The sequence below is a fragment of the Euprymna scolopes genome, chromosome 45 (assembly GCF_053919585.1).
Source record: "Euprymna scolopes isolate OS-2025 chromosome 45, ASM5391958v1, whole genome shotgun sequence".
Classification (NCBI taxonomy): domain Eukaryota; kingdom Metazoa; phylum Mollusca; class Cephalopoda; order Sepiida; family Sepiolidae; genus Euprymna; species Euprymna scolopes.
The window spans coordinates 23,241,541-23,265,565 of NC_136526.1; the positions used below are offsets into that span (position 1 = coordinate 23,241,541).

The window sequence follows — 24,025 nt, forward strand, 5'->3', positions numbered from 1 at the left end:
TTCAGGTTGCCCCTTTGAGGAATTGTCATGTTTATGAGGAGGTGGATTATATGATTGTTTGGATCTTAATTTTAACTTGGTATTATTTAAACCATTTAAATACAACTTAATTACAATGATTGCATGTTTATCTGTTTCTATTGTTTATTTGTATTTAGGGGTGATGATGTGGCAATTTATTTTTAGATCTGCACATGGATTAAATCAGGGTGTGGCTGGCAGTTATTTATTTGTAGAATTGGGATGTATTAATTGTTATCAAAGGAATTATGTGTTACGTTTATATATTTATTCTTGTTTGGGTGAAAAGGCAGTTATTATATTATAATTATTATATTATAGTTATTATATTATAGTTATTACATTATAGTTATTACTTAAGGGAGCAATTTTTTAAATGTTAGATACGTAAAGGTTGGACTTGATATCTAATGAAAAAGAGTAAAAATTGCTGACCTAAGCAGTATTTAATTCAGTCAATTGGTCATTATATCTCCATCATATGTATGCTTCAAATGAAATATATTTCAAATTAAAATACAATGATCATGTTGAATCATTGTATTTTAATCTATAAATATAAGAGCGAAAATGTATGTATGTTTGTATGTGTGTTCGCTTTTTCTGTATGTCTACAAAAGGCTTCTTTCAGAGAAGCGGTCACTCGCCTAACAACTTTTTAAAACTTTTTATATCACATATAAATCGTAATATCTCACAGTTAACAACGAAGCTCGCCTGTCTATTTAATTTGCTCGATTTCGGGAAGATAAATATTCAACATTTGTCGCTCGCCGCATGTGGGTTAGTCTTTTTCCTATAACATCTTGGGAAAATAAAAATCCCGCAGTCAAACTTGACCTCATTAACTCATTAAAACGGGCACCTGCCAAATCCAAGTAATTAAATAAATTTAAACATGTTTCCGTTAGCACATCGCGGTGGGGCAATCATTAACGTCGCACATTTTTTTTTTTCACACTTTAATTTACAACTTTGCCTCAACGGTTCGGGTTCGATCCTCATAATTACTTCTTTTTTTTTTTTTAACCCCCCCACCCCCGGAGTTTCCACACACACCTCCAAACACCCGGGCAACGCCAGGTACCCCTCGCTAGTTTTAAATAAATCTTCATATGTGAAATAATGATAAAAGATCCTTCCCATATTTAGAAATAAAAATCAATCTTATTATCATCCAACCATTCTAATGTTACGGATTTGTGTTTGTTTTTTTTTTACTCACAGTTTTCATAGATGTTCTCTGCTAGTTGATTGGTGAAACTTCTGTGCAGTCTCTCCACAAAATAAAGTCCTTGCTTTGATACCCACAAAAGAACATTGTTAAACGTCTAACCCTAATCACAAAATCTGTTTATTTTTTTCTCTTTGTTTAAGACTAGGATTTGAAGAAGTTGCTACCAGGAAATTTGGAGATCAGCTCTTAGCATTTTTGTATACATATTTCTTAGCATTTTTGTATACAGACCATCAAATTTCTTTCCCATTTGATAAAAGACCAGCTGCTACTTCATATACGAGAACTGGCGTAACAATGGCTTCATAGAATTCACATGTCATCTTAATAGAAAAATTTGACTTCCAGATCTTTTGTCATGTCTAGTCGAGTCCAGGCTTTGCTGATTTATAGTTTAAGTTCACTCTCTCTACAATTCTCCTTTGCAATTTTACTGCCAAGGTAGGTAAACTCAACATTTTTCAGGCAAAACCCACTTATGGAAGAGATATTTCCATTATAGTTTAGAATTTCTAACTTGTGTTCACAAAAAGTCCAAAGAAATTTGCCATTTTTTTTCTAAATGTGACCTACTTATTCAATCACATTTGACTTATTTGAGTTAATACATTTGATGGTTAGTTGGTTGTTTTTGTTTTACGGCATATCAACCCTTTTCAGGTTATTTAATGCCGAAATCAGTGATTTTGAAGAACAATTTTTTAATAGAGTATATTTGTTTTTTTTTTTAAGTCGGTTTCTATTTAACCCATAGTTGGGACCCTGGGAGCAATGGCAATTAAAGGGTGGCTCCACACTCCCCAAAGCCCGCAAGCTGGGGCCTCACCATCGGATATAATTTAAGGTCAGATTAAATGTTATATTCCTGCATATCTTCTTTTTCTTTTTAACGAAAAATTTATTGGATTTTCGTAAAGACCGGAGAGGTCAATTTTTTTTAACTTTGACCCCAATTTTAACCCCTTAACATTTATTATTTCCATCTCAAATCCAAAATACAAAGTTTTACCGATGTCCAAGTTACCTACATCTAAAATTTCAAGTGTTAAGACCAAAGATTGGTGGCGGAATTTGGTAGAATCTGCAAAAGTCAACTCTTTCAACTTTGACCTTTTGGCAGCCAAATTTTCGCCCCCAAATTGATTAAAATGCTTGCCACATGTCTGAATACTAGTTATGTATAAATTTCAAATGTTTAGACCCAAAATTGGCTGAGTAGCTTGCTAGACACCGCAAAGATCAAATCTTTTGAACTTTGACCCCTTGGCAGGTCAAATTTTTGACCCAAACTAATTAAAAAGCTTGCCCTATCTCTGAATGCCCTTTATGTAAAGTTTCAAATGTTTAGATCAGAAATTGGCTGAGTAATTTTATACAGACCGCAGAGGTTAAATTTTTTTTAACTTTGACCCCAATTTTGACCCCTTGAAAATTGAGTTATTTGGAAATGCACACACACATTGACATTTTCACTTTTATATAATAGCAGTTCCACCCGCCTTTGCTCGGCCCTATGTACTGTTCATAACTTTATGTGCATATGTATATATTAAAAAGTGTGAATATGTACGGTAATGCCTTTCTATATAATAGGCTTTCTTAACTACCATAGAGAAAATTTGGTAGAGACCGCAGGCGCCAATTTTTTTTTAAATTTGACCCCAATTTTGACCCCTTAACATTTATTGTTTTGGGCTCAAATTGAATTAAAATGTTTGACCCATGTCCAAGTAAACTACATCTAAAATTTCAAGTGTTTAAACCCAAAATTGAAGGAGGAGTTTGGTAGAGTCTCTAAAAGTTAACTGTAAACTTTGACCTCTTGGCAGGCAAATTTTCGCCCAAAAACTCATTAAAAAGCTTGCTGCATGTCTGAATACCCTTTATGTAAAATTTCAAATGTTTAGACCCAAATTTTGCCGAATAGTTTTCTAGAGACCACAAAAGTTAAATCTTTTGAACTTTGACCCCTTGGAAGCCAAGTTCTCAAAAAAGAAAACATTAAAAATCTTGCCCCATATCTGAATATACTTAATGTAAAATTTCAAATGTTTAAAACAAAAATTAGCTTAGTAATTTGGTAGAGACCGCAGAGGTCAATTTTTTTTAAATTTGACCACAATTATTACCCCTTAACATTTATTGTTTTGGGCTCAAATAAAATTATAAAGTTAGATCCATGTCCAAGTAACCTATATCTAAAATTTCAAGTGTTTAGACCCAAAATTGGCTGAGGAGTTTCGTAGAGTTCTCAAGGGTCAAATTGTTGAACTTTGACCCCTTGACAGCCAAATTTCTGGCCGAAAAATCAATTAAAAAGATTTCCCCAAATCTCAATACCCCTTATGTCAAATCTCGAGTTTGTAGACCGAAAATTGACAGTTATTTGGTAGGGAAATGTATACAGACAGACAGGCACACAGACTTTTTCACTTTTATAGATACTAGCATTTCAGCCCGGCGTTACCCAGGTGTTTGGAGGTGTGTGTTGAGTAAAAAAAAAAAAAAGTGGTAGTAGGAAGGCAGGCTGGAATTCGTACTGTGAAGGAGGAAAAGAATGGGAAAAAAAACGTGACGTCTTTGCTGTTATGACCAATACCAAACCGGAAATGACTAGGTTTAAATTAAGGCTAGACAATCGAAAAGAGGGGATGACTTTCGAAAATATTGGTGAAAAAAGTTACCTCTCCCTGTAAAAATGTGCCCAGTTGAGAGTGAAGAAATTAACGTTTTTAGCCAATTTTTCGGTATTTGTCGTCTGAAGGGTCGAACTTCAAAACGATACTGATCTTGGTAAGATCCATCGCCTCTGTCAAAGGTTTTAGGCAGACATGCAAACATACATACATTTATATATTGGTAGCTCAAATTTTCAACCCAAAGCTTGCCCTATCTCTGAATACTCTTTATGTAAAATTTCAAATTTTTAGACCAGAAATTGTCTGAGTAATTTGGTAGAGACTGCAGAGGTCAACTTTTTTTAATTTTGACCCCTATTATAACCCCTTAACATTTATTGTTTTGAGCTAAAATCAAGTTATTAAGTTAGATCTATGTCTAAGGAACTTATATATAAAATTTCAATTGTTTCTATCTAAAATTGTCGGAGGAGTTTGGTAGAGTTCTCGAGGTCAAATTGTTGAACTTTGACCCCTTAACAGCCAAATTTCTGGGCGAAAACGGATTACAAAGATTTTTCCAAATCTCAGTACCATGTATATCAAATTTCGAGTCTGTAGACTGAAAATTGACAGAGTTATTGCGTAGGGAAATGTACACAGACAGACACAGACACATTCACAGATATATAGATATACACACACTTAAGTAATACTTAATATAGAAAACAAAATCAGTCACTTTTTTCTTTTAATAACTTCTTGCAAAAATAAATTCTAATAGTAGTTTGTTTGATGAAGTTCATTATGCCCGAGTCTCTAAAGCAACTGGTGAAACTTAGAATTGATGATGTAAGTACTGAATTTTTTTTGCACAAAAGATACCAACTTAATTATTACAGCATTATTTTTCTTGTGTATGTGCATTTTTTAATACTTTCTGGATATCAAATGATCATATTAGAAGTAGTTATGTTTTATGCCATTATAAAGTTGGTTGTAGTTGTTGTTTTATATTGGCAGTCAATACAAATTGATTATGGCAAACATTATTTCTCAACAATAACAAAAGAAAAATTGGACGTGTTACAAGAAAATTTTTATTCTGAAAAGAAATCCCAGAGAAAAATATTTTGAATCCTGTGGTTTTTTATATAAATAAAAATTTTGTCTATCACAACATTTTTTTAACATTACAGGATTTGTCTCATTTCAAAATATTAAATGTTTTAATTGCTTTTAGAAATGAATTCCTTTTAGAAATGAATTGCTTTTAAAAATTAATTGCTTTTAGAAATTAATACTGCATTAATAGTAAATAATAAATTCTTACAAATAAAATGGATGCCAAGACTTGATCAGAAATCAAAACTGAAATCTTGAAATATTCAGTCTGAGGTTCTACCAACTGATCTATTTTGACTTTCTTATAAATAGAGCTTAAAACATTACCTTATCAAAATAATTATAGTTTTGGAACGACGTCAGAGATTTATAATTTGCATCATGTCAGGTTTCAAAACATTAATTGAAATATAAGCAATAATAAAAAATAATTAAATGAATGGTAAACATTATGAATAGCGTTTGAAATCATTTTAATTTTCTAAAACAATTTATTCTGCTTAAACTACATATTATATGTAGTTTATTCACAATTCATATAATCCTTTCAACCTAGCAAAATATGCGAACAATATGGGGGGGTGGGGCATACTAGCATTTGGTATATGGAAATATGTGAAGTTGTCCATAGACTGTAAAATAGAAGGAGTGAGAGAAAGAAAGTGTGCCTACAGCTGTCTGTTTTCATCGTTTTTTATCGTCTTGTTTACAGTAACTATGGTGATGATAGAGTGGAAGAAGATGGTATGCTTGAACTGAACAGTGGGTGAAAAGCACTCTCTGGCCTATAAAAAGATGGACTATGTAACATTACTCGTTCCTGTCAGACAAACTCACATCTGTAAAGGTTGGGATCGTTTCTCTTGCGGCATGTCAACCCTATCAGACATCAATACAGTGTATTTAGAAAATAGTCATGTGTTAAGCTCTGGAAAGTTATTGTATTGTATTTTGATAGAAAGTGGAAATAATTTTTTTTTTTTCATTTTAACTATCCTGCTTGTTTTTTGTTACCAAGTTTTTTCATTTATGAATGAGTCTTGGAATACATAATAAGAATGAGGAGGATGAAAAGGAGATGTTTAGTGCTGTGGATGATCGATGCAGATAGGGGGAAGGTAATTAGGATATTTGTTTTATGGCATATCAAACTTGCAAGTCATTTTATTAACCCTACAATGTATTTATAAACGAATCATTTAATGCCATACAATTTATTTATAAACTAGCAGTACCCTGCCACGCGTTGCTGTGGCTCAGTTTGTTAAAATGGAACACATTCCTCAAGAAAAATTGCATTTTGTATTGTTTATTTACTTTTAATATCTCCTGCAATTTTTTTCCTCAAAAAAAGATTCCTTTTTTACCATAAATTGTTTTTTGCAGGAAAACATGCATTTTTTTTAAGAAAATTGGCAGTAAACGTTTCTTTTTGCAAACGAAATTTTTATTATAAAAAGAAAAGATGAATGCTTTATATGAACACTGTAAATAGTTAGGTGAAAGTAGAGAAAAGTTTGGGTTTTTTTTCAAGAGAATGTACAAATTATTTTTTTGTCAACAGATGTAAAGAAAATAAACAGAAAAAAAAACACTCCCATCATTAATTAATTAATTAATTATGCAACAAAAATAAATGAAATGTTGATTTAGTGTTTCAACATTTAAGCAACGCTCGGTTGAATCCGGTGGAATGAAATGGAATCGGGAGGGGGGACAAATTCTGCATGAATACCATTCTGTTTAATTTCATCTTGTATTCAATTTTTGAAGTGGGCTACCAGCGATTGCAAAATAACAAATGTAACGAAAATGCGAAAAATTCAACAGTAAAATAATTTTAATAAGTGATCAGCTTCTAATGAAAATCCTAGTAAATCAATCCCCCTTATTTGTTTGGTTGTTGTAAAAATGGAAGGGAAACTTAAATTTTGCTCCGTTGTAATTTTTTTTTTATTTGTTAAATTGTGCCTCCCCCCAACAAATATAATCCAAAGAATAACGGTGCTTCTACACTTTATTATAGACGCCATTTTATTTCACGCACCTTGTGTGCAAATCGTGGTTAGACTATGGCCGAAGCATGAAATAAATAACCCAAATTTTAAAGTGTAGAACGATTGCCGTTAAAACAAAAAATAAATTTTAAAGTGTAGAACGATTGCCGTTAAAACAAAAAATAAATTTTAAAGTGTAGAACGATTGCCGTTAAAACAAAAAATAAATTTTAAAGTGTAGAACGATTGCCGTTAAAACAAAAAATAAATTTTAAAGTGTAGAACGATTGCCGTTAAAACAAAAAATAAATTTTAAAGTGTAGAACGATTGCCGTTAAACAAAAAATAAATAAATAAATAAGAAAAAACAACCCACTTCCCCGTTAAAAAAAAAAAAAACAATCATTCAAAGTTGTTTTAATTCAAAATAACGTTTTCAATTATTTATCTGTTGGAATAAAAAAATTAAAAAAAAAAAAAAGAAAACTATTTTATACAAATCCAATGTTGCTTTCAGTACCAAATTGTTTTATTAAACTTTTAAATGTTTCACACAAACTTTTCAATTATTCTTTTTCCAATTATATAGTTGCTTTAATTTCCAAAAAACTTTTCATAATATTTCTTTGTCCGAGAAAAAAAAACTATTTTATAAAAATCCGATGTTGCTTTCATTACGAAATTGTTGTATTAAAAGTTTAATTTTTTTACGCAAATTTTTCATTAAATGTTTGTCCAATTATATTTTGATAAATTTTTATACAATAAATGTTTTGGGTTTGTTTTGGGTATCAAATGGCGCTCTCCCATATTAAACCCTGATGAGTGAAATTCAATTTGGTATGAGTTATTATATAATAACGATGTTTACAACCGCAATGCAATCTGAAAAATGGGAACATGCAAAGAAATGGAATGAAAACATACGAAAAGCAGTAAACCGGAACATTGGTTTTTAGTGATGCATATAGAAATGCATTGTTTACATTTTTAAATGTAGTAATTCTTGATGTGAAAGCCAACCTAAATTGACATCTTACATTTTGTAATGCGTTAACCGAAAAATTAATATGTAAATCAGGAATCGGAAAAAATTAAACAGAAAAAGAAAGCAGTGAATGAAACGACACAAAATGTAAAGGAAATGATATATTATGTTAATGAAAGAAAAAAAAAATGGAGAGAAACGTTTTTTTTATCCTAGTGTAATAATGTTTTGAAATAAATTGTAAATAATGTAAATAATGTTTCGAAATAAATTGTAAATAGCAATGTATAATTATGCATCGTACATTTCCCGTAGTAGGAAGCATTTCAGTTTTTGTATGTAACTACAAAACCCCTACCCGGTGTGTGTTTGTATTAGTTGTGAATGACGAAGTGGCGGTAAAATGGGGAGCAGGGAGAGGAGGAATTAAATGAAGAGAAAAGATTGTACAACTTCCATTGATTCTTACAGGTTTTGACAGTGAACTCTCACCAGAAAAAATATATGAAATGTACAGTCATCGAGGAAGTGCAGAGGTAATAAGCCTATAGCACACCTCAAATAATGTGCTGCAGTTTGTGCATATTACATTTGCATGAAATGTCTTTAGTTTTAATCCTACTAAGGTAAAACTCAGAGGGGAAAAAAAAAATTACTTCATTTTATTTATAGAGATGAATCATTTTATGCCATACAATTTATTTATAAACGAATCATTTTATGTCATACAATATATTCATACATAAATCAGGAAACCAACACAAGCTGTCCCCAATCACACTATATACTTTTTTCGCCGGGCTTCTCAGCCGGGTCACTCCTTAAAACTTTTTATATATCCCCTAGATAATAATATCTACCAGTTATGACCAAGGGTCGCATTTATCTTTAATTTGCCCGACTTTTACGTGCTATTTTCGAGATTTTTTTTGATCGCCACGTATTAGTTACATTTTTCAGTATAAAAAAAAGCACATGCTAGAGCGGGGGAAACAGAAAGGTCAAACATCACGCAACTTAACTTTCTCACACCTGTCAATTTCACTTTATAAACATTAAATTAAGACTCTTTTCCTTTCCTCTCCCCTCGTGGCCAAGATGGTTAGGTGTCTGATTTTTTTCCCCTTTCGTTTCCACCTTCGCGTCAAGGCTTCGGGTTCTAGCCTACCTTCCCTCTAAAACTTTTTTGTTTTACACCTCCAAACACCCGCCCAATGCTTTTTTTTAAACAGGGTTGTTTTGATCTACCCTTCCCCCCCACAAACACACACACCTCCAAACACCCGGGCAATGCCGGGTAACCCCGCTAGTCTATATCTATATATATATATATATAAAAGCCAAAGTGTGTGTGTGTGTGTGTGTGTGTGTGTGTGTGTGTGTGTGTGTGTGTGTGCGCATTTTCGTGTATGTCCGCAAAAGGCTTTTTTCATCGGCCTTCTTGGTCGGCTAACTTCTTAAAACATTTTATATCACGTCTAACTCATAATATCTATGACTTAAGAATGGAGGTCACGGCTATCTTTAATTTGCCCGACCTTTACCAGCTATTTTCGAGATATTTTTCGATCGCCACGTCTTCAAAAAGCGAATGATGGGGTGGGAGAAAACAGAAACTGGCTTGCAGCGCAAAACTAGGTTAAACATCACGCGACATACTTCCTCGCCCCTGTCAATTTATAAACGTTAACTTAACACGCTTATCAATTCCTTTCCCCTCGTGGCTGAGATGGTTTCTGACTTTTTTTCCCTTTCATTTCCACCTTCGCGTCAAGGCTTCGGGGTTCAAGCCTACCTTCCTACTAAAACATTTTTTTTTCTTTTACACCTCCAAACACCCGGGCATGTTTTGATCTAATCCCCTCCCCCAACACACACACCTTCAAACACCCAGGCAATATATATAGTATATATAGAAAAGCGAAAATGTGTGTTAGTGTGTGCATTTTTTCTGTATGTCCAGTTAAAGGCTTTTTTCAGGGTGGTTTTCGGGTTGGTCGCTCATTCTTATAACTCTTTATATGCTACCAAGATGATAATATCTAAGATTTACGAAGTGTGTACCTTTAATTTGAGCAACTTTTACGAGCGATTTTTACACAATATTTATTGGCCCACGCATGTGTCTTTGGCTTTTTAGTATAAAAAAAAGCGAAACTGAAACAAACCTCGCCACTCGTCCAGAAAAGCAATGAACGCTTTGATCAATATCGGTATAAACTGTCATATCAGACAATTGCTATTCATTTGGACTCCCTCACCCCAACAAGTTGAGGAGAGAAAAAATAAAACTAAAAAACTCGCAGAAATAGTTAACTGCGGGATGGCATGATGTTTGACCTCAATAAAATCAATCACCTGTTTGAACTCATTCACTTTTTAATCGCTAAATTTAATGCCTTACATTGTTTCCGTTGCCATAGCGCAGTTGTAGGTTGTCAGCCTATTGGCCTCAAGGCTCTAGGTTCAAGCCTACCTACCATCAACCCATCTTTTTTTTCCATTTTTTAAATTTTAATATCGAAATCGCTGTTTTTTTTAATTTTTTAAGTTTAACATCGTTTTTTTTTTTATACTTAAACAGGGTTAAGTTTTCATTTTGTTCTGCTCCAAACACCCAGGCAATACCAGGCACCCCCGCTAGTCTAATATATGAAAGCAAAAATGTCTGTGTTTGTGTTTGCATGTCTCACAAAAACTTTCAACAGAGGCAACAGATTTTCGCCAGATCAGTATCATTTTCAAGCGCGACCCTTCGGACAACAAATATTGAAAAATTGGCTAAAAACATTAATTCCTTCACCCTCAACTGGGCAGTTTTCTACAGGGAGGGGGGGGTCGCTTTTTTTTGTGACTTTTTTGCAAGTCACTCAACACTTGCTTTCACAACATTGCATAAAAGGCGTTATTTTGACCGGCCATGATGTCACAACCATGATGGGCACATCGCTAAGACAGTTTGTTTTTTTTTTTCACTACTTTTTCGTCTGCAGCGACACGGATTTGAGCCTGCTTACTACTATTTTTATTTTTTTTGCTTACACCTTTCGCATCACGGGTTCAAGCCTGCCTATTATAACTTTTTTTTTTTTTGCTCAACACACACCTACAAATACCCAGGCAATGCCGGGCACCCAGGCAAGTCTATAATATAAATCTCGTGTATGTATTTATGTATGTATGTCTGCCTAGAACTTTCGACAGAGATGACGGATTTTTACAAGATTGGTATCGTTTTCAAGCTCGACCACTCGGATGACAAATATCGAAAAATTGGCCAAAAACATTAATTCTTTTATCCTCAACTGGCACTTTTCTACAGGGAGGGGTCGCTTTTTTTCGGTGATATTTTCGAAAGTCATCCCCTCTTTTTTTAATTTAAACCGAAGTTATTTCCGGTTTGGCAATGGATGCAACAGCAAACACGTCACTTTTTTTTTCACATTCTTTTCCTCCTTTGCACCACAGATTCGAGCCTGCCTACCTACTATCACTTTTTTTTTTGCTCAACAAACACCTCCAAACAACCGGGCAATGCCGGGCACCCAGGCTAGTAAAAAAATAAATGCAGTACAAACTGCAGATGAAAAGTTGCTTCTAGATTTGGTTTAGTTGTTTCAGGTTATTTAATGCTGAATCCAGTTATTTTGGAGAAGGTTTTTATTCTTCAAACTCTTTGTATCTTCAATCGATAGTTTGTAGTGTTTGGTTTGGTTGTTTTATAGTGGATCTTATTTTTGTTCCCCGCCCTGCAGAACATGAATGAGTTTTGGAATGGGAGAGGGAGAAGGGTTACAGTATTAATGTATGGTACATTTTAAGTTAAAAAAAAACAGTCAGGAAGTGAGGAAGAAGAAAAAAAAAGGGGAAAAGGTGAGTTGTTGTTTTTGATTTTGCAGAACAAGTTTTACAAAAGGAAATAGAAAAACAAAAAGCATCAATGTTTGGTGAATTTCATCTCAAGAAGCCATTATCTTCAGACAACCTGATCTCATAGCACTAGTCTAGATTTGGACATTTAAAAGAAAAAATATGAAACAAAAATTAACATATCAACATCTTTCAAGTTAAGACTTTGCAATTCATTCATACAAACTATTATTGCATATGCAATTGAAACATAATTCTGGCAGACGAGGATGTTTAACTATCCTTGAAGTAATTTTGATGTATAGACTAAAAAATAAATAAATATCAACAGATCCTTAAATGTTATTAAAAAAAAAATGCCTTGAACATGTTTTCAGGCTACCAGACTCCAGCTATGTAAAGAAATCACATTAAGAAAGTTTCATTCAAGAAAATTCAAGATGAAGACTACCAAAGAGATGGAACAACCAGATAAGCATGCCCTAGTTGATAGATTGGTCGAAAATCATAAATAGTAAAATTTTGTTTTCAAGTACATGGTGAAGCTCTTTGGAGTATGTATATCAGTCAGTAATGAAAATATGATACAGAGACCATTTGTCATAAACACCATGAAATTTTCAATTGGAAAAAAAAAATGCAAACAATCTCGGAACATTTACTAATGCTATTTGTTTTAGACAATCGATGACAGCTGGTACAATATCAACTGAAAAAATAGAGAGAATTATCGACACAGATCGAAGGCCAATGATTCATAATCAATGTAAAGAAATCTAAGTTTTGTGATATTAGAATAAATTCTAGTAGACATTTTTATTAAGGCAATCAAACAGAAATAACAAACAACATGTTATCTGTTGAAAAGTTGAAGATCAAAGCCAGTGATTATATATATGTATATATATATATATATACATATATACACACACACGCACACTATGTATATATATATATATATATATATATATACACACACACACGCACACTATGTGGAAATATGTTTCTACAATAATATTTCATCTTTTATTTATACCAATCCTTCAATTTCTGAAGCCGGTGTAATTACAGAGCATATTACAAATAAATGACAAAAGTCTATATTTCAAATTTCAAGATGTTAACCATCTTATCATTTATTCCTTTAAATATGTTTGACATGCACAATTCTTGACAGAATATATATATATATATGATGAGAATAATGAAAATAGTATCTCTCTCTCTCATATATATATATATATATATATATATATATATATATATACACACACTAATAAAAATTTGCTTAAATGTACGCACAACGGATGATATCATGCATTAAAACAGAAAATGAAAGGGTTAAATGAATTCAGAAGAGAGGGAAGAGCAGAAACAGAGGGTAAGAGGTATGGGGGAGAGAGAGACAGAGAGAGAGAGAGAGAGAGAGAGAGAGAGAGAAAGGGGGGGACTTCACTTCTCTCACAAAAGACAAAATTTGATCTAAGGTTTTAATGAACACAAAAATATCCACAGAACAGATGTTTGTAGTTGGGAACATGAGAAATTATCTGTTATCTATCTGCCTGTCGATCTATCTATATATCTATGTAATCTATCTATCTTGATCTAGCTATCTATCTATCTTGATCTAGCTATCTATCTATCTTGATCTAGCTATCTATCTATCTTGATCTATCTATTTATCTAAACAACAGATAAGATGTGAAGCTATGTTTTGATAAAAGTTGTCAAAACATTATTAGGACAAGTTGCACTGGAAGTTCTAAAAACTGCTGACCAGGACATAGTTGTTACCATGTGATCAGGTTGGCTGGACATAGAGTTGGAGTGTGAATTTAGGCATAAAGAAGGGTAGACGGGTTAACAGTTGTCTCCCACTTCCCTTGGGAGGGAGATAACATCTCCAAATTGGAGATTAGAATTAACCACAAGCAAAGAGACTCAGTTTCCATTCTTCTGCAATTCACACCTGGAAAGTGAATAAAAAACTATAAAACGTACCATTGTCTTGAAATGTCTTGGAGTGAAATGCATTTGTTCAAACAGTTTCCAGCTTCCCTCCAAGAACAGATGAACCCAGGTGGACCAACAAAATCAACGACTTAGGAGAAAATAAGGTTGAATACCTGTATGACACACTCGCATATGAGCATTTAGACACTCACGGAACGAACTCAAATAAGTCACAAAGATAACATAGGGTTCAGATAGGGAAGAACCACTAGATAGAGAATAGTGACATGTATACATACACAAACCCAACTATACAACACAGATAGTTATTAGTGTTTTTCTTGAAAAACATCCATTGCAACTGAGTAGGTTGCAAAGAACTCTGGAAATTAAATAAAATTTTACAAAAAAAAAGAAAGAAATAATAACAAAAAACAAAAAAGAAACCTACCTTTCCATCCGATTTTGCACATTTTTTTAACCAAAATGTTGATCAATGCCGGCTTTGACTTCTTTTTGCCATAACTCTCAGCCACAACGCTGATCATATAATTGTGGCGCTTGGAATGATCCAGAATTTCAGTGTTCTTCAAAACACCTGAAAAAGAACAAAAATAATTTGATCATCTTTTTACTACGATTTATAATAAGATTGGAGCAAAGATTTTACCTACAAAAAAAATTGGATATTTAAGCTATAATTTTTTTGTTTTAGAATTAATTAGTTATCCTTCTTCAGTTCTGCCAACATTAAAGAAATGGGCACTTGTACAGTTTAATGAAGACATTAAAAAAATCAAATTATCGAAAAAAAAAAGATTATATTGTATGTATACGTTTTGGATTGAAGATCTCCGGAAAAAAAATTTCACTTAATTTGATCAAGTTTTTTTTTTTTAGTGGAAAAATGTTTTTATGACAGCGTGTTGAAGATAGAAATCTTGGAATTTTTTGAACACGCTACAGGGAGATAACTCAATGTAAAGCGCTGACACTCCCTCCCCATCTTTAATACTAGCTTTTCTTCCTAAAAATCGAACATTTTGCTTGGTATCATAACAAATTGTTTTTTCGCTGTAAAAAAAAAAAAAAAAAAAAAAAAAACTACTTGATGAAATTATGTGAAATTTTTTTTCGGAGAATGTCATTCCATAACAAATACGTACAATTTAAACTTTTTTTGATATTTTCATTTTTTGATGTCTTGATTAAACTGTATATGTACCAAGAAATGCACTACGAAGGTAAAGAAAATTCATTCCAAACATGTGTGGTCTTCCTAAGCCACCGGACATGGTTCCATAGCTAGCTATCACTGTATGGTTATCACAAATCCTGATACACTGTAGGCACATCTTCTGGTAGCAGTAGCCTTGACTCCCAAAAAACCACAATGAACACCAATACAAGTCATTCTCTATCTTCAACCTCAGAAACGTATTCTTTATCGATTGCATTGCAACTATAATGTATTCCTTCTATTAAAGTCTGTTATTCTTTTATTCATTATAAGAAACTACAGTGGATTTATAGAGGTGAAACCGACATGAGAACTTTGGTAGTAAGAGTTTTGTTCACATTACATTTAAAGTTCTATGTGTTAATACTGTCAGGGAAACAAAAATAGGACTCATAGCATCACGGTTAGTGACATTGATGAATAATCAATTCTAAGTGACAACCTTTGGATGACCAAAAGTTCAATTTTACAAACTTAAATTTAATGTAGTCATACTACTACTACTACTACTACAAACAATAATAATTCAGAATAATGAATTAATCAATTAAAAATTTTACCCAGAATAAGAACAATTGATTCCCTTGAATTCAATAAAGGGATTAAAATTATGCTTGGGTTCCTGGAGTTCAACAAAGATTCACAAGTTCAAACAGATGTACTTGGAAGTGCAAGGTTGCACCATCTGAAACTTTGTGAAAATAAACTGATTTGGTTGTTTTGTTTTACGGCATATCAACCCTTTTCAGGTTATTTAATGCCGAATCCAGTTATTTTGGAAACAGATTTTAGGCTTTAAGTTCTTTATATCTTCAAATATTTATGTGTAGAGTTTGGTTTGGTTGTTTTATCAACCCTTTTTGGGTTACTTAATGCCGAATCCAGTTATTTTGGAAATAGTATTCATGTTGCATTCAGTTATTTTGTAGAAGGTTTTTATTCTTCAAGCTTTTTGTATCTTCAATCGCTAGTTTGTAGTGTTTGGTTTGGTTGTTGTACAGTAGATTTTATCGTTTTAGTTCCATGCCCTGCAGAACATGAATGAGTTTTGCAATCGGAGAGGGAAAAGGATTGCAGTATTAATGTTTAGTACATTTTAAGTTAGGAAACCAGTAAGGGGAGATAGAAAGAGGAAATGGGAAGAAGGAAAAGGGAGAAAAGGTGGGTTGTTTTTTGTTTTTGATTTTGCAGAACATAAGTTTTACAGAACATAGTAAAGTTTTGCAGAACATAGTAAAGTTTTGCAGAACATAGTAAAGTTTTGCAGAACATAATTAAGTTTTGCAAAAGGAAGTAGAAAAATAAAAAAGCATTTCGTCTCAGGAAGCCAATATCTTCAGACAACCTGGAAAGACTTTGTGAAAATAAACTGAGAATTTCTGAAAAGCATACAAATCAAAATTTTTATTTGAAACCCCCCCCCCCACTACTATAACCCTTGACATAAATTGTCTTAAATTTAATCATTTAAAACAAAAACAGTAACTGAATTTCAATTAAGAAACTAATTTTTTTTATAATAAAGGCAAGATGTTGTCATTCAAAGAAATATTAAGTGCTAAATTTACATGGTTTCTGTTGTGAATATGGATTATCTCCTCTTTGATAATCCAAGCAATAAAAGCTGTACATTTCCTCTTGTCAAGTAGACGAGTAGTAAGATTCTTAATTGAATAAAAGATTACTAGACGGAATCTCTAGTCCTGTTTTCATTACAGTTTCTACACTACTGACTTTTTTTAAGTTTAGATTGCCAGACAGCTAGCAATTTAATATAGTCATACTACTACTACTATTACATGGTATTTAGATCACCCATACATCCTCTATGGATTGTTTACCCTGGCAATTTATAAACATTTAAATTGCATTTAGGGCATGGTGATACTCATACCAGGCTTGGAAAACATGATTGGGATCCATGACTGAAGAGGCGACCTAATTTACTAGTAAATATTAGAGAAGTTTTAGTAGGGAATTTCTAAGTTCAGTAATTAGTAAATTAGGAAGCAGCTTATAATGATTGAATTATTTCCATAAAAATCAAATATAATTATTGATTATAAAATCAAATATACAAAGTAAAGAACAAAACTAGAAAGGAACTAAATGCACAAAAAAAAAAAAATTATTTATCATGAATTAGCCACATATTTCAGAAATCAAAAGTTAATTTGTTTGTATTAACTAAATGATTATAGAAAATATGATATATAAAATCCGAAAGCAAGTTATATATTTTTAAAAATCAAATACTTTATGAACACTACACGAGCAATAATTTCCATGCGGCAAAGTTCCTCCTTGTAAGATATTCACAGCAAGAACTTGCATTTCTACCATGACTTCCTTCGTATGCCTAATGTTCAGAGATACAATTTTGATAAATTTTACAAAATTTGTGATGTTGGCAAACATGCAACCCAAATGACTACTAAACAATAATTACTGAGCAAAATTCAGTAATGTCAAGTAATTAGGTTAATTAGCAAGTATACAGATTAGGAATTAGCTGACAAGTATTGATTTATTCCCGTAAAATCAAATGTGAAATTAAAGTGCAAAAACACAAAAATGCATAAAAAGTCAGTTTATTTACCCTGAGGTACATTTCATCAAAAATCATGAATGTGTTTATATTAATTGATTAAAGAAAATATGACATGATACAATCAGAAAGCAAGTTATATTTTTTTAAACATCAAATACTTCATGAAAAAAATAATTTTCCAAGAATTTTTCTAAAATTTGGGATGTTTGTTACATGTACAATTTGTTTTACAAAATTGTAAGAAAATGCTTAATTTCTTCATTTTCTTTATTTTCCAAGAATAAATTTATTAATCAGCCCACTACTTAGCAAAAAATATCATTTAAACCATTGCATTGTATATTCAATGGCTAAACTAACATCTAGTAGTTAACATAATATAATAATATAATGTAATATATAGTAATTAACACCCCTATATCCGTGGACAATATGGATTTGTTTGATTTATATAATGCCAGACATTTCTACCTTCAAGCAGAGTGCACTCGTATACTGGTCTGGGTTAGGGTTAGGGTGTGATGTCTGCTCTGATGCTGCACTCAAGTTAATTGTTCTTATACAATGGAGGGGGAGAACCCTTCCATACTATGGCAATTTTATTTTTGCATAACAGCTTTTGGAGGAGCTGGTTTTCTCCCATATGAAAAACGATCTTATGTCAGATTTTGTTTATTGTGGGGAAGCAAATAGATACTGAAAGTACACTCATAGTTTAACTGCCCGCAGTGAACCTCAGGATTCTTTCACCTTATAATTGTGAAACTGAACCACAGCAGTATTCTTTCTTAATGATTTTATTATTATTTTTTACTTGCTTCACATTTTTTGGTTATTTACCTAAAATTAAAAAAAAATATATAAGGATTTCATCATTTAAACCCAATATCACCTTTTTCATTACATCCTTTTTTTTTTAATATTGCATGAATTTCTTTGATGCTGACAATTTTCCAACACGTCAACATCTTTCCAATAAAATGAACCATTTTTGCAATATTCTCTTCATTTAATAATGGATGCAATTTTATTGCTGCTACAGTTTATTAAAAACAAACTTTCAAACAATGAAAATATTTCTGTTGTTGAGGTAAACTGTTACATCAATTAGTTTTGGTACTTTAACAGTTTTTTCATGTTCATAAAACATTTTACATTTTCTCATTTTGCTAACATTAGTGTTCACACGTATCGCCTTCGTTTAGGGACTTTAATATGGATTCTTTTGTTTGTAATTTCACCTCCTTTGTTGGTCCTCTTGCATAATCGTCTGTAGTAAGTAAATACATACATTATATATATATATATATGTAGTAGCTATTAAGTAACCATCACTTTTTGCACTGATAATTATATAACCATGAAACACTAGTGTCTGTAGGTCTAAAAATAATTGCTAATATTCATTGTTTCATGCATATGCAATCATCAGTCTAGGAAGTGATAATTACTGCCAGTCAGAACCCAATAACAAAGTCACCCTTGAAGTAACATAGTGCAGATGCAAATGTATGCGAAGTGATGTCACCAGTGGGGAAAAAAAGGAAAAAAGAAAGAACAATCATAAGAGAGACAAGATAAGATTTGAGATCTAGCAAGAGATGTGGAGAACATGAGGGATTACATGTGAGGCATGAACGATGCTCAAGAATGTGATCACATGAAGGACTTCCCAGTGGTAAAGAGAGAATGAGGAAATAAATGTTACAAAGAACAAGTGAGTTGGAGTTATTTCCTATTCTTTGTCTTCGTCTTCTTTGCGACTGATACTGCACACAGCGTGTGTTGCTTCCCGGACACTGTTACAATGACTTTGTTGGTTGGTATTCTACCTCCGTGCCATCAGAAATTAATGCAAGAATTAAGTATTTATAAATGTCAAATCAGCGTGTAGAAACAGTCAGAAAGAATTACATTTTGCGCTTAGGTTGACCGTTTTTTCTGAATTCCCAAAAGAGGACTCAACTTCATTATAAATAAATGTTAACAATTTTTTTTTATATCTACAAAAACTAGTGTTTCAGTGTGTGTGTGTGTGTGTGTGTGTGTGTGTGTGTGTGTGTGTGTGTGTGTGTGTGTGTGTGTGTGTCATTAAACCATTCCCTTATTAACAGTTTCTTCATTTTTTTTTCTTTTATATATCCTGACTTTGTGTCATCCACAATAGCACAACATATTTAATTCAATATGGGCGGAGTTGTTAGAAAGTGCTCCAATTTGCAAGTCACAACACGAGCAATAATTTCCAGGCATGCAGCAGAGTTCCTCCTTCTAAGACATTCAAAGCAAGAACTTGCATTTCTACCATAACTTCCATCGTATGCCTTACATCAAATAGAATTTCTATGAATAAAGTTTATTTCCAAGAACTTCCCATTTGTTGTGCACATTACCACAGAATTGCTTCTTTGTGTGCTACAACACAGCAATCCTCTCAGAATAGTCACCATCACTTAAACTGATAATCTATCACATTAACTTTTAACTTCAAGTTGCTTTTAGCTGTGAAAAGTAGTGGCACAGAATAAGAGAAAAACAAAATTTTAAAAGAAATAAAAATTAAAATTCTATTTTCATTTAAAATTTTAAGAGAAAAATTCTGCTTTGTAATAAAGAATTAAAAAAATGTTAATATTTTTTTTTTATTCATCTATTTAGGCACATATCGCCACTGAGACAGATGGAGCTACTTTGAGGGGCCAGATTTGCAGAGGGCATGCTGAGGAGTTGTACAGCAAGACATTTTTTCACATTACATTTAAATTTGTACATATTGGTCAGAAATAGTCAGAAAAACAGGAAGCAGAAGAGAATCCTAAAGGCAAGCAGTTCAAATAAAGAAGTTAGAGAAGAAAGCTCTGCAGCATCAAAGGACCTCCGGGGTAAAGTGATGGGATTGTCGGGTTCATTGGGTGTATTTACATCACGGGGCACTAGAGCAGCAAGGTTGTTGGAGCACATTCCATTAAAGTACTTGTAAAACAAGCACATGCATGTAACATTGGATATGATCGCGTTTAACTTAGGTGTTAAAAATAGTGTGATGTCATCAGTAAATATATGCATTGTTGATACAATTTTATCAGGGAGATCATTTATGTAAATTAGAAACAATAAAAGGTCAAGGATTGACCCCTAGAGTGCACCTGCATTAATATCATGTTGTTTGAATGTACAGTCATTGAGAACCTATCTTTTTTTCGGTTAGGGAAAGTTCTAATTATATTAAATATTCATCCAGTGACCTTGTCAAACGATTTAGATATATCAAGCACTACCGTCCTAGCTTCATTTTTTAATTAAATTTTTTAAAATTATAAAATTCTGCTTTTGAAAACTCAACCATTTGTTGTGAGAAAATATTCAAATGATGAAACCACAAACTGACTGCAGAATAAGTAAATACCAACCATGTTTATATATATATTATTCCTTAATTGGAATTCATTTTTTGAGATGAGCATTATATATTAATTTTAATATATAATGCTCATCTCAAAAAATGAATTCCAATTAAGGAATAATATATATATATATACCAATCGGTACGGACCCGACTATGGAAGATCAGATAATAAATAAACGTGGATTTATAAGATCAAAGAATCCAACCTTGATCGCCCTTCGGGGCCCGTGGCGCAGTTGATAGAGACGTTGAATCTCTACGGTTCCAGATAAACATTGTCTGAAGATAGCGGTTTCAATTCCACCCAAAGCATGCCAGAGGTTAATTGGTCAAAATGTGGTGAGACGACAACAACTACGGATGGCAGTGATGGCTGACAATGCAGTTAGGAGATTCGAAGTTCCTATCCGTCGCGGTTACCACCTGACGAAGGCCAGAGGAAGTTGGCCGAAACGTTGTGAACCAATAAAAAGATCCAAAAACAACAACTAATAAAGATGAGACTAATAGTCCGAAATAAAAATAAAAAATAAAAATTAAAAAATTAACCAACCATTTTTATTGATTTCGAACGGCACATCATCGTCGAGAATAAAGTATCCACTTATATCTTTGAAGTTGGCTGATCTGTCCTTATCAGTAGCAGTCAACTGGATAATGGCATCGAAGAGGTGGCCCTCCTCAACTTCCACTTCGTAGGTATCCTGGCTGAATTTAGGGGCGAATTCGTCAACATCTTCCACGTGGATAATAACAAATGACCTGAAAACAAAAATAAATGTTAATTTCAAAGACAAATATTTCAAATATTTCAAAATTTTTGCAATTTTTTGGATTTTTCACACCACTGCTCTCATTTTGGATATTATTTTTTACGTTTCAGTTTGTGATTAAATAATCAACTGTTAACTATTATGCATCTTCTCAAATGGATTAACTATTCTGTACTTTCAACTAACAATCTCCAAGGTTCAATTTGTCAAACTGCTGGAAAAATTCCGACTCCAAATTCAACACACTCTTATCAAAGCTACCTGCTTCACATTTGCTCAGTCCCTGAAAAACAAGCTTTTTATTCAAACTGACAGTATCTCATTTGCATATGAGGTGATGAGAAATCTCATTTCACGAGATCGCCAACATATAATTTAAAGCAGCAGCTATTTGTTTTTTGTTTGTTTTCTTTATCCTTTTTATCTGCCACAGAATTAGGTTTGTAACTATTTATAAGGCACTTTATCGCATGTAACTTGCAACCTTTTCAGGTGCATCTTGTACAACTCTGCATTCTATCATACACAGAAATCTATACGGACTTATAAATAGAATCCTTTATTTAATCCATAGGCGTAACTTGCTCCCCTTCCATTAGCTACGGCAATATAGAACTAATTCATAGACATAAGCATTGCATTACTAGTACCACCAACACAAACGACAAAATGTGGTCGAATGGATTAAAGTGTGAAGCAATAATTGTACATTCAGGAAGCCTAGGAGTCAGAGTCAGATCTAGGATTTTTTTATCATTTTATTTTTTCTAATGTTGTAAGCATTACAAGTGTCTGCCAAAAACATACAAACTGCGACTACTATCAGAATTGTCTGCTGCTTCTCCAAGCATAGAAAAAGAAGTGAAATTACCCATCTGTACCTCCATCCCCAATAGATATCTATGATCCACGACTCATGTTTTGCATAGTTGTTCACTTATGCTGCCAACAACTTCATTCCAAGTTCTTCATAAATGTCTGGATTCCTTTCAGTTATCCGGCACCACTTTAATATCTGTTTTCTTGATAATATTCAAAACTCTGAACCATGTGGCCTTTTTTTCTTTTTCTTTTCTTTTTTGAAGCAGATTTGTTACCTTTTTTATTCCTAGTGCTTAGTGGGTTTGTGTTTCTGATTAGAAAAATATTTTTAAATCATGGTGCTCCAGTGATGCTAATACGTTTTCTTTTATTAATCACTTTTGGAACATACAAATTTTAATGAATTTCAGATAAATTTATGTAACAATTCCAGGAATAAGAAAATAAAAATAAATTTAAAAATCTAATAAGAGAACAGTTTAGATTTTGTTTTCTCTTACATGAAAAATGGAATATCAATATAAATGGGAACTACTGTAACTCCCACCTTGAAGAAATCACAATCAGAATTCAAAGACTGAGAAGCTGCTCTTGATGTTCCATGACAACATATTCTGGTAATGGGTGAGAAAGAGATTCTACGCTAAAAATCCTTATTCAGGGCAAAAAAAATGTATTTTTCTGATCCATATCAAAAAATAAATTGTTTACTTACAAAGAAAATGGTAAGTCGTGTCGGTTAACTGTTAGCTTGAAATGGTGGTCAAATGGTGGTAAGTGGTTAACTGTTAGCTTGAAATAGTGGTCAAATGGTGGTAAGTGGTTAACTGTTAGCTTGAAATAGTGGTCAAATGGTGGTAAGTGGTTAACTGTTAGCTTGAAATGGTGGTCAAATGGTGGTAAGTGGTTAACTGTTAGCTTGAAATGGTGGTCAAATGGTGGTAAGTGGTTAACTGTTAGCTTGAAATGGTGGTCAAATGGTGGTAAGTGGTTAACTGTTAGCTTGAAATGGTATTTAAAGACAAAAAGATAGAGGGACAAAAAAAATTGGAAATAAAAGGAAACCAGACCATTAACTGATTTCCTATGTGTATTCAATGTATTATTTTTCATGAAAAAAATTAATTTGCATTGACTGTGTAATTTTATGAGTACTCTGACGCAAGATGCATAGCTATCAATATCACTGGTTCTATAAAAAAGACACGTGATAGCGTAATTTAGATTCAGAACTGGAAAATCAAAAGATCCTCTTTTCAAAACATTTGCTGACTCATTTAATACAAGATGCCCACCATTCCAAAGAAAATGCCATTAACACTCCTTTCTTGACCTTGTCCTGATTTTGGCTGCGATGTCCCTCCTCAGTTCAGGAATAGTCTTTGGGGTTGTTTTGATAGTTTATAGTTTGATAATTCCTA

At 32.7% G+C, this 24,025-nt stretch overlaps 1 protein-coding gene across 1 annotated transcript in view; it reads right to left on the minus strand.

Annotated features, from left to right (window-relative positions):
- LOC145269287 (calsyntenin-1-like) overlaps positions 1-24,025 on the minus strand; it is a 160,031-nt gene that overhangs the window by 53,964 nt on the left and 82,042 nt on the right. The window contains exons 3-4 of the mRNA XM_080124969.1: positions 21,563-21,771; positions 14,264-14,410 (exon numbers count right to left, since the gene is read on the minus strand). Coding sequence (XP_079981095.1) covers positions 14,264-14,410; positions 21,563-21,771 — 356 coding nt within the window. The remainder of the gene's footprint in view (positions 1-14,263; positions 14,411-21,562; positions 21,772-24,025) is intronic.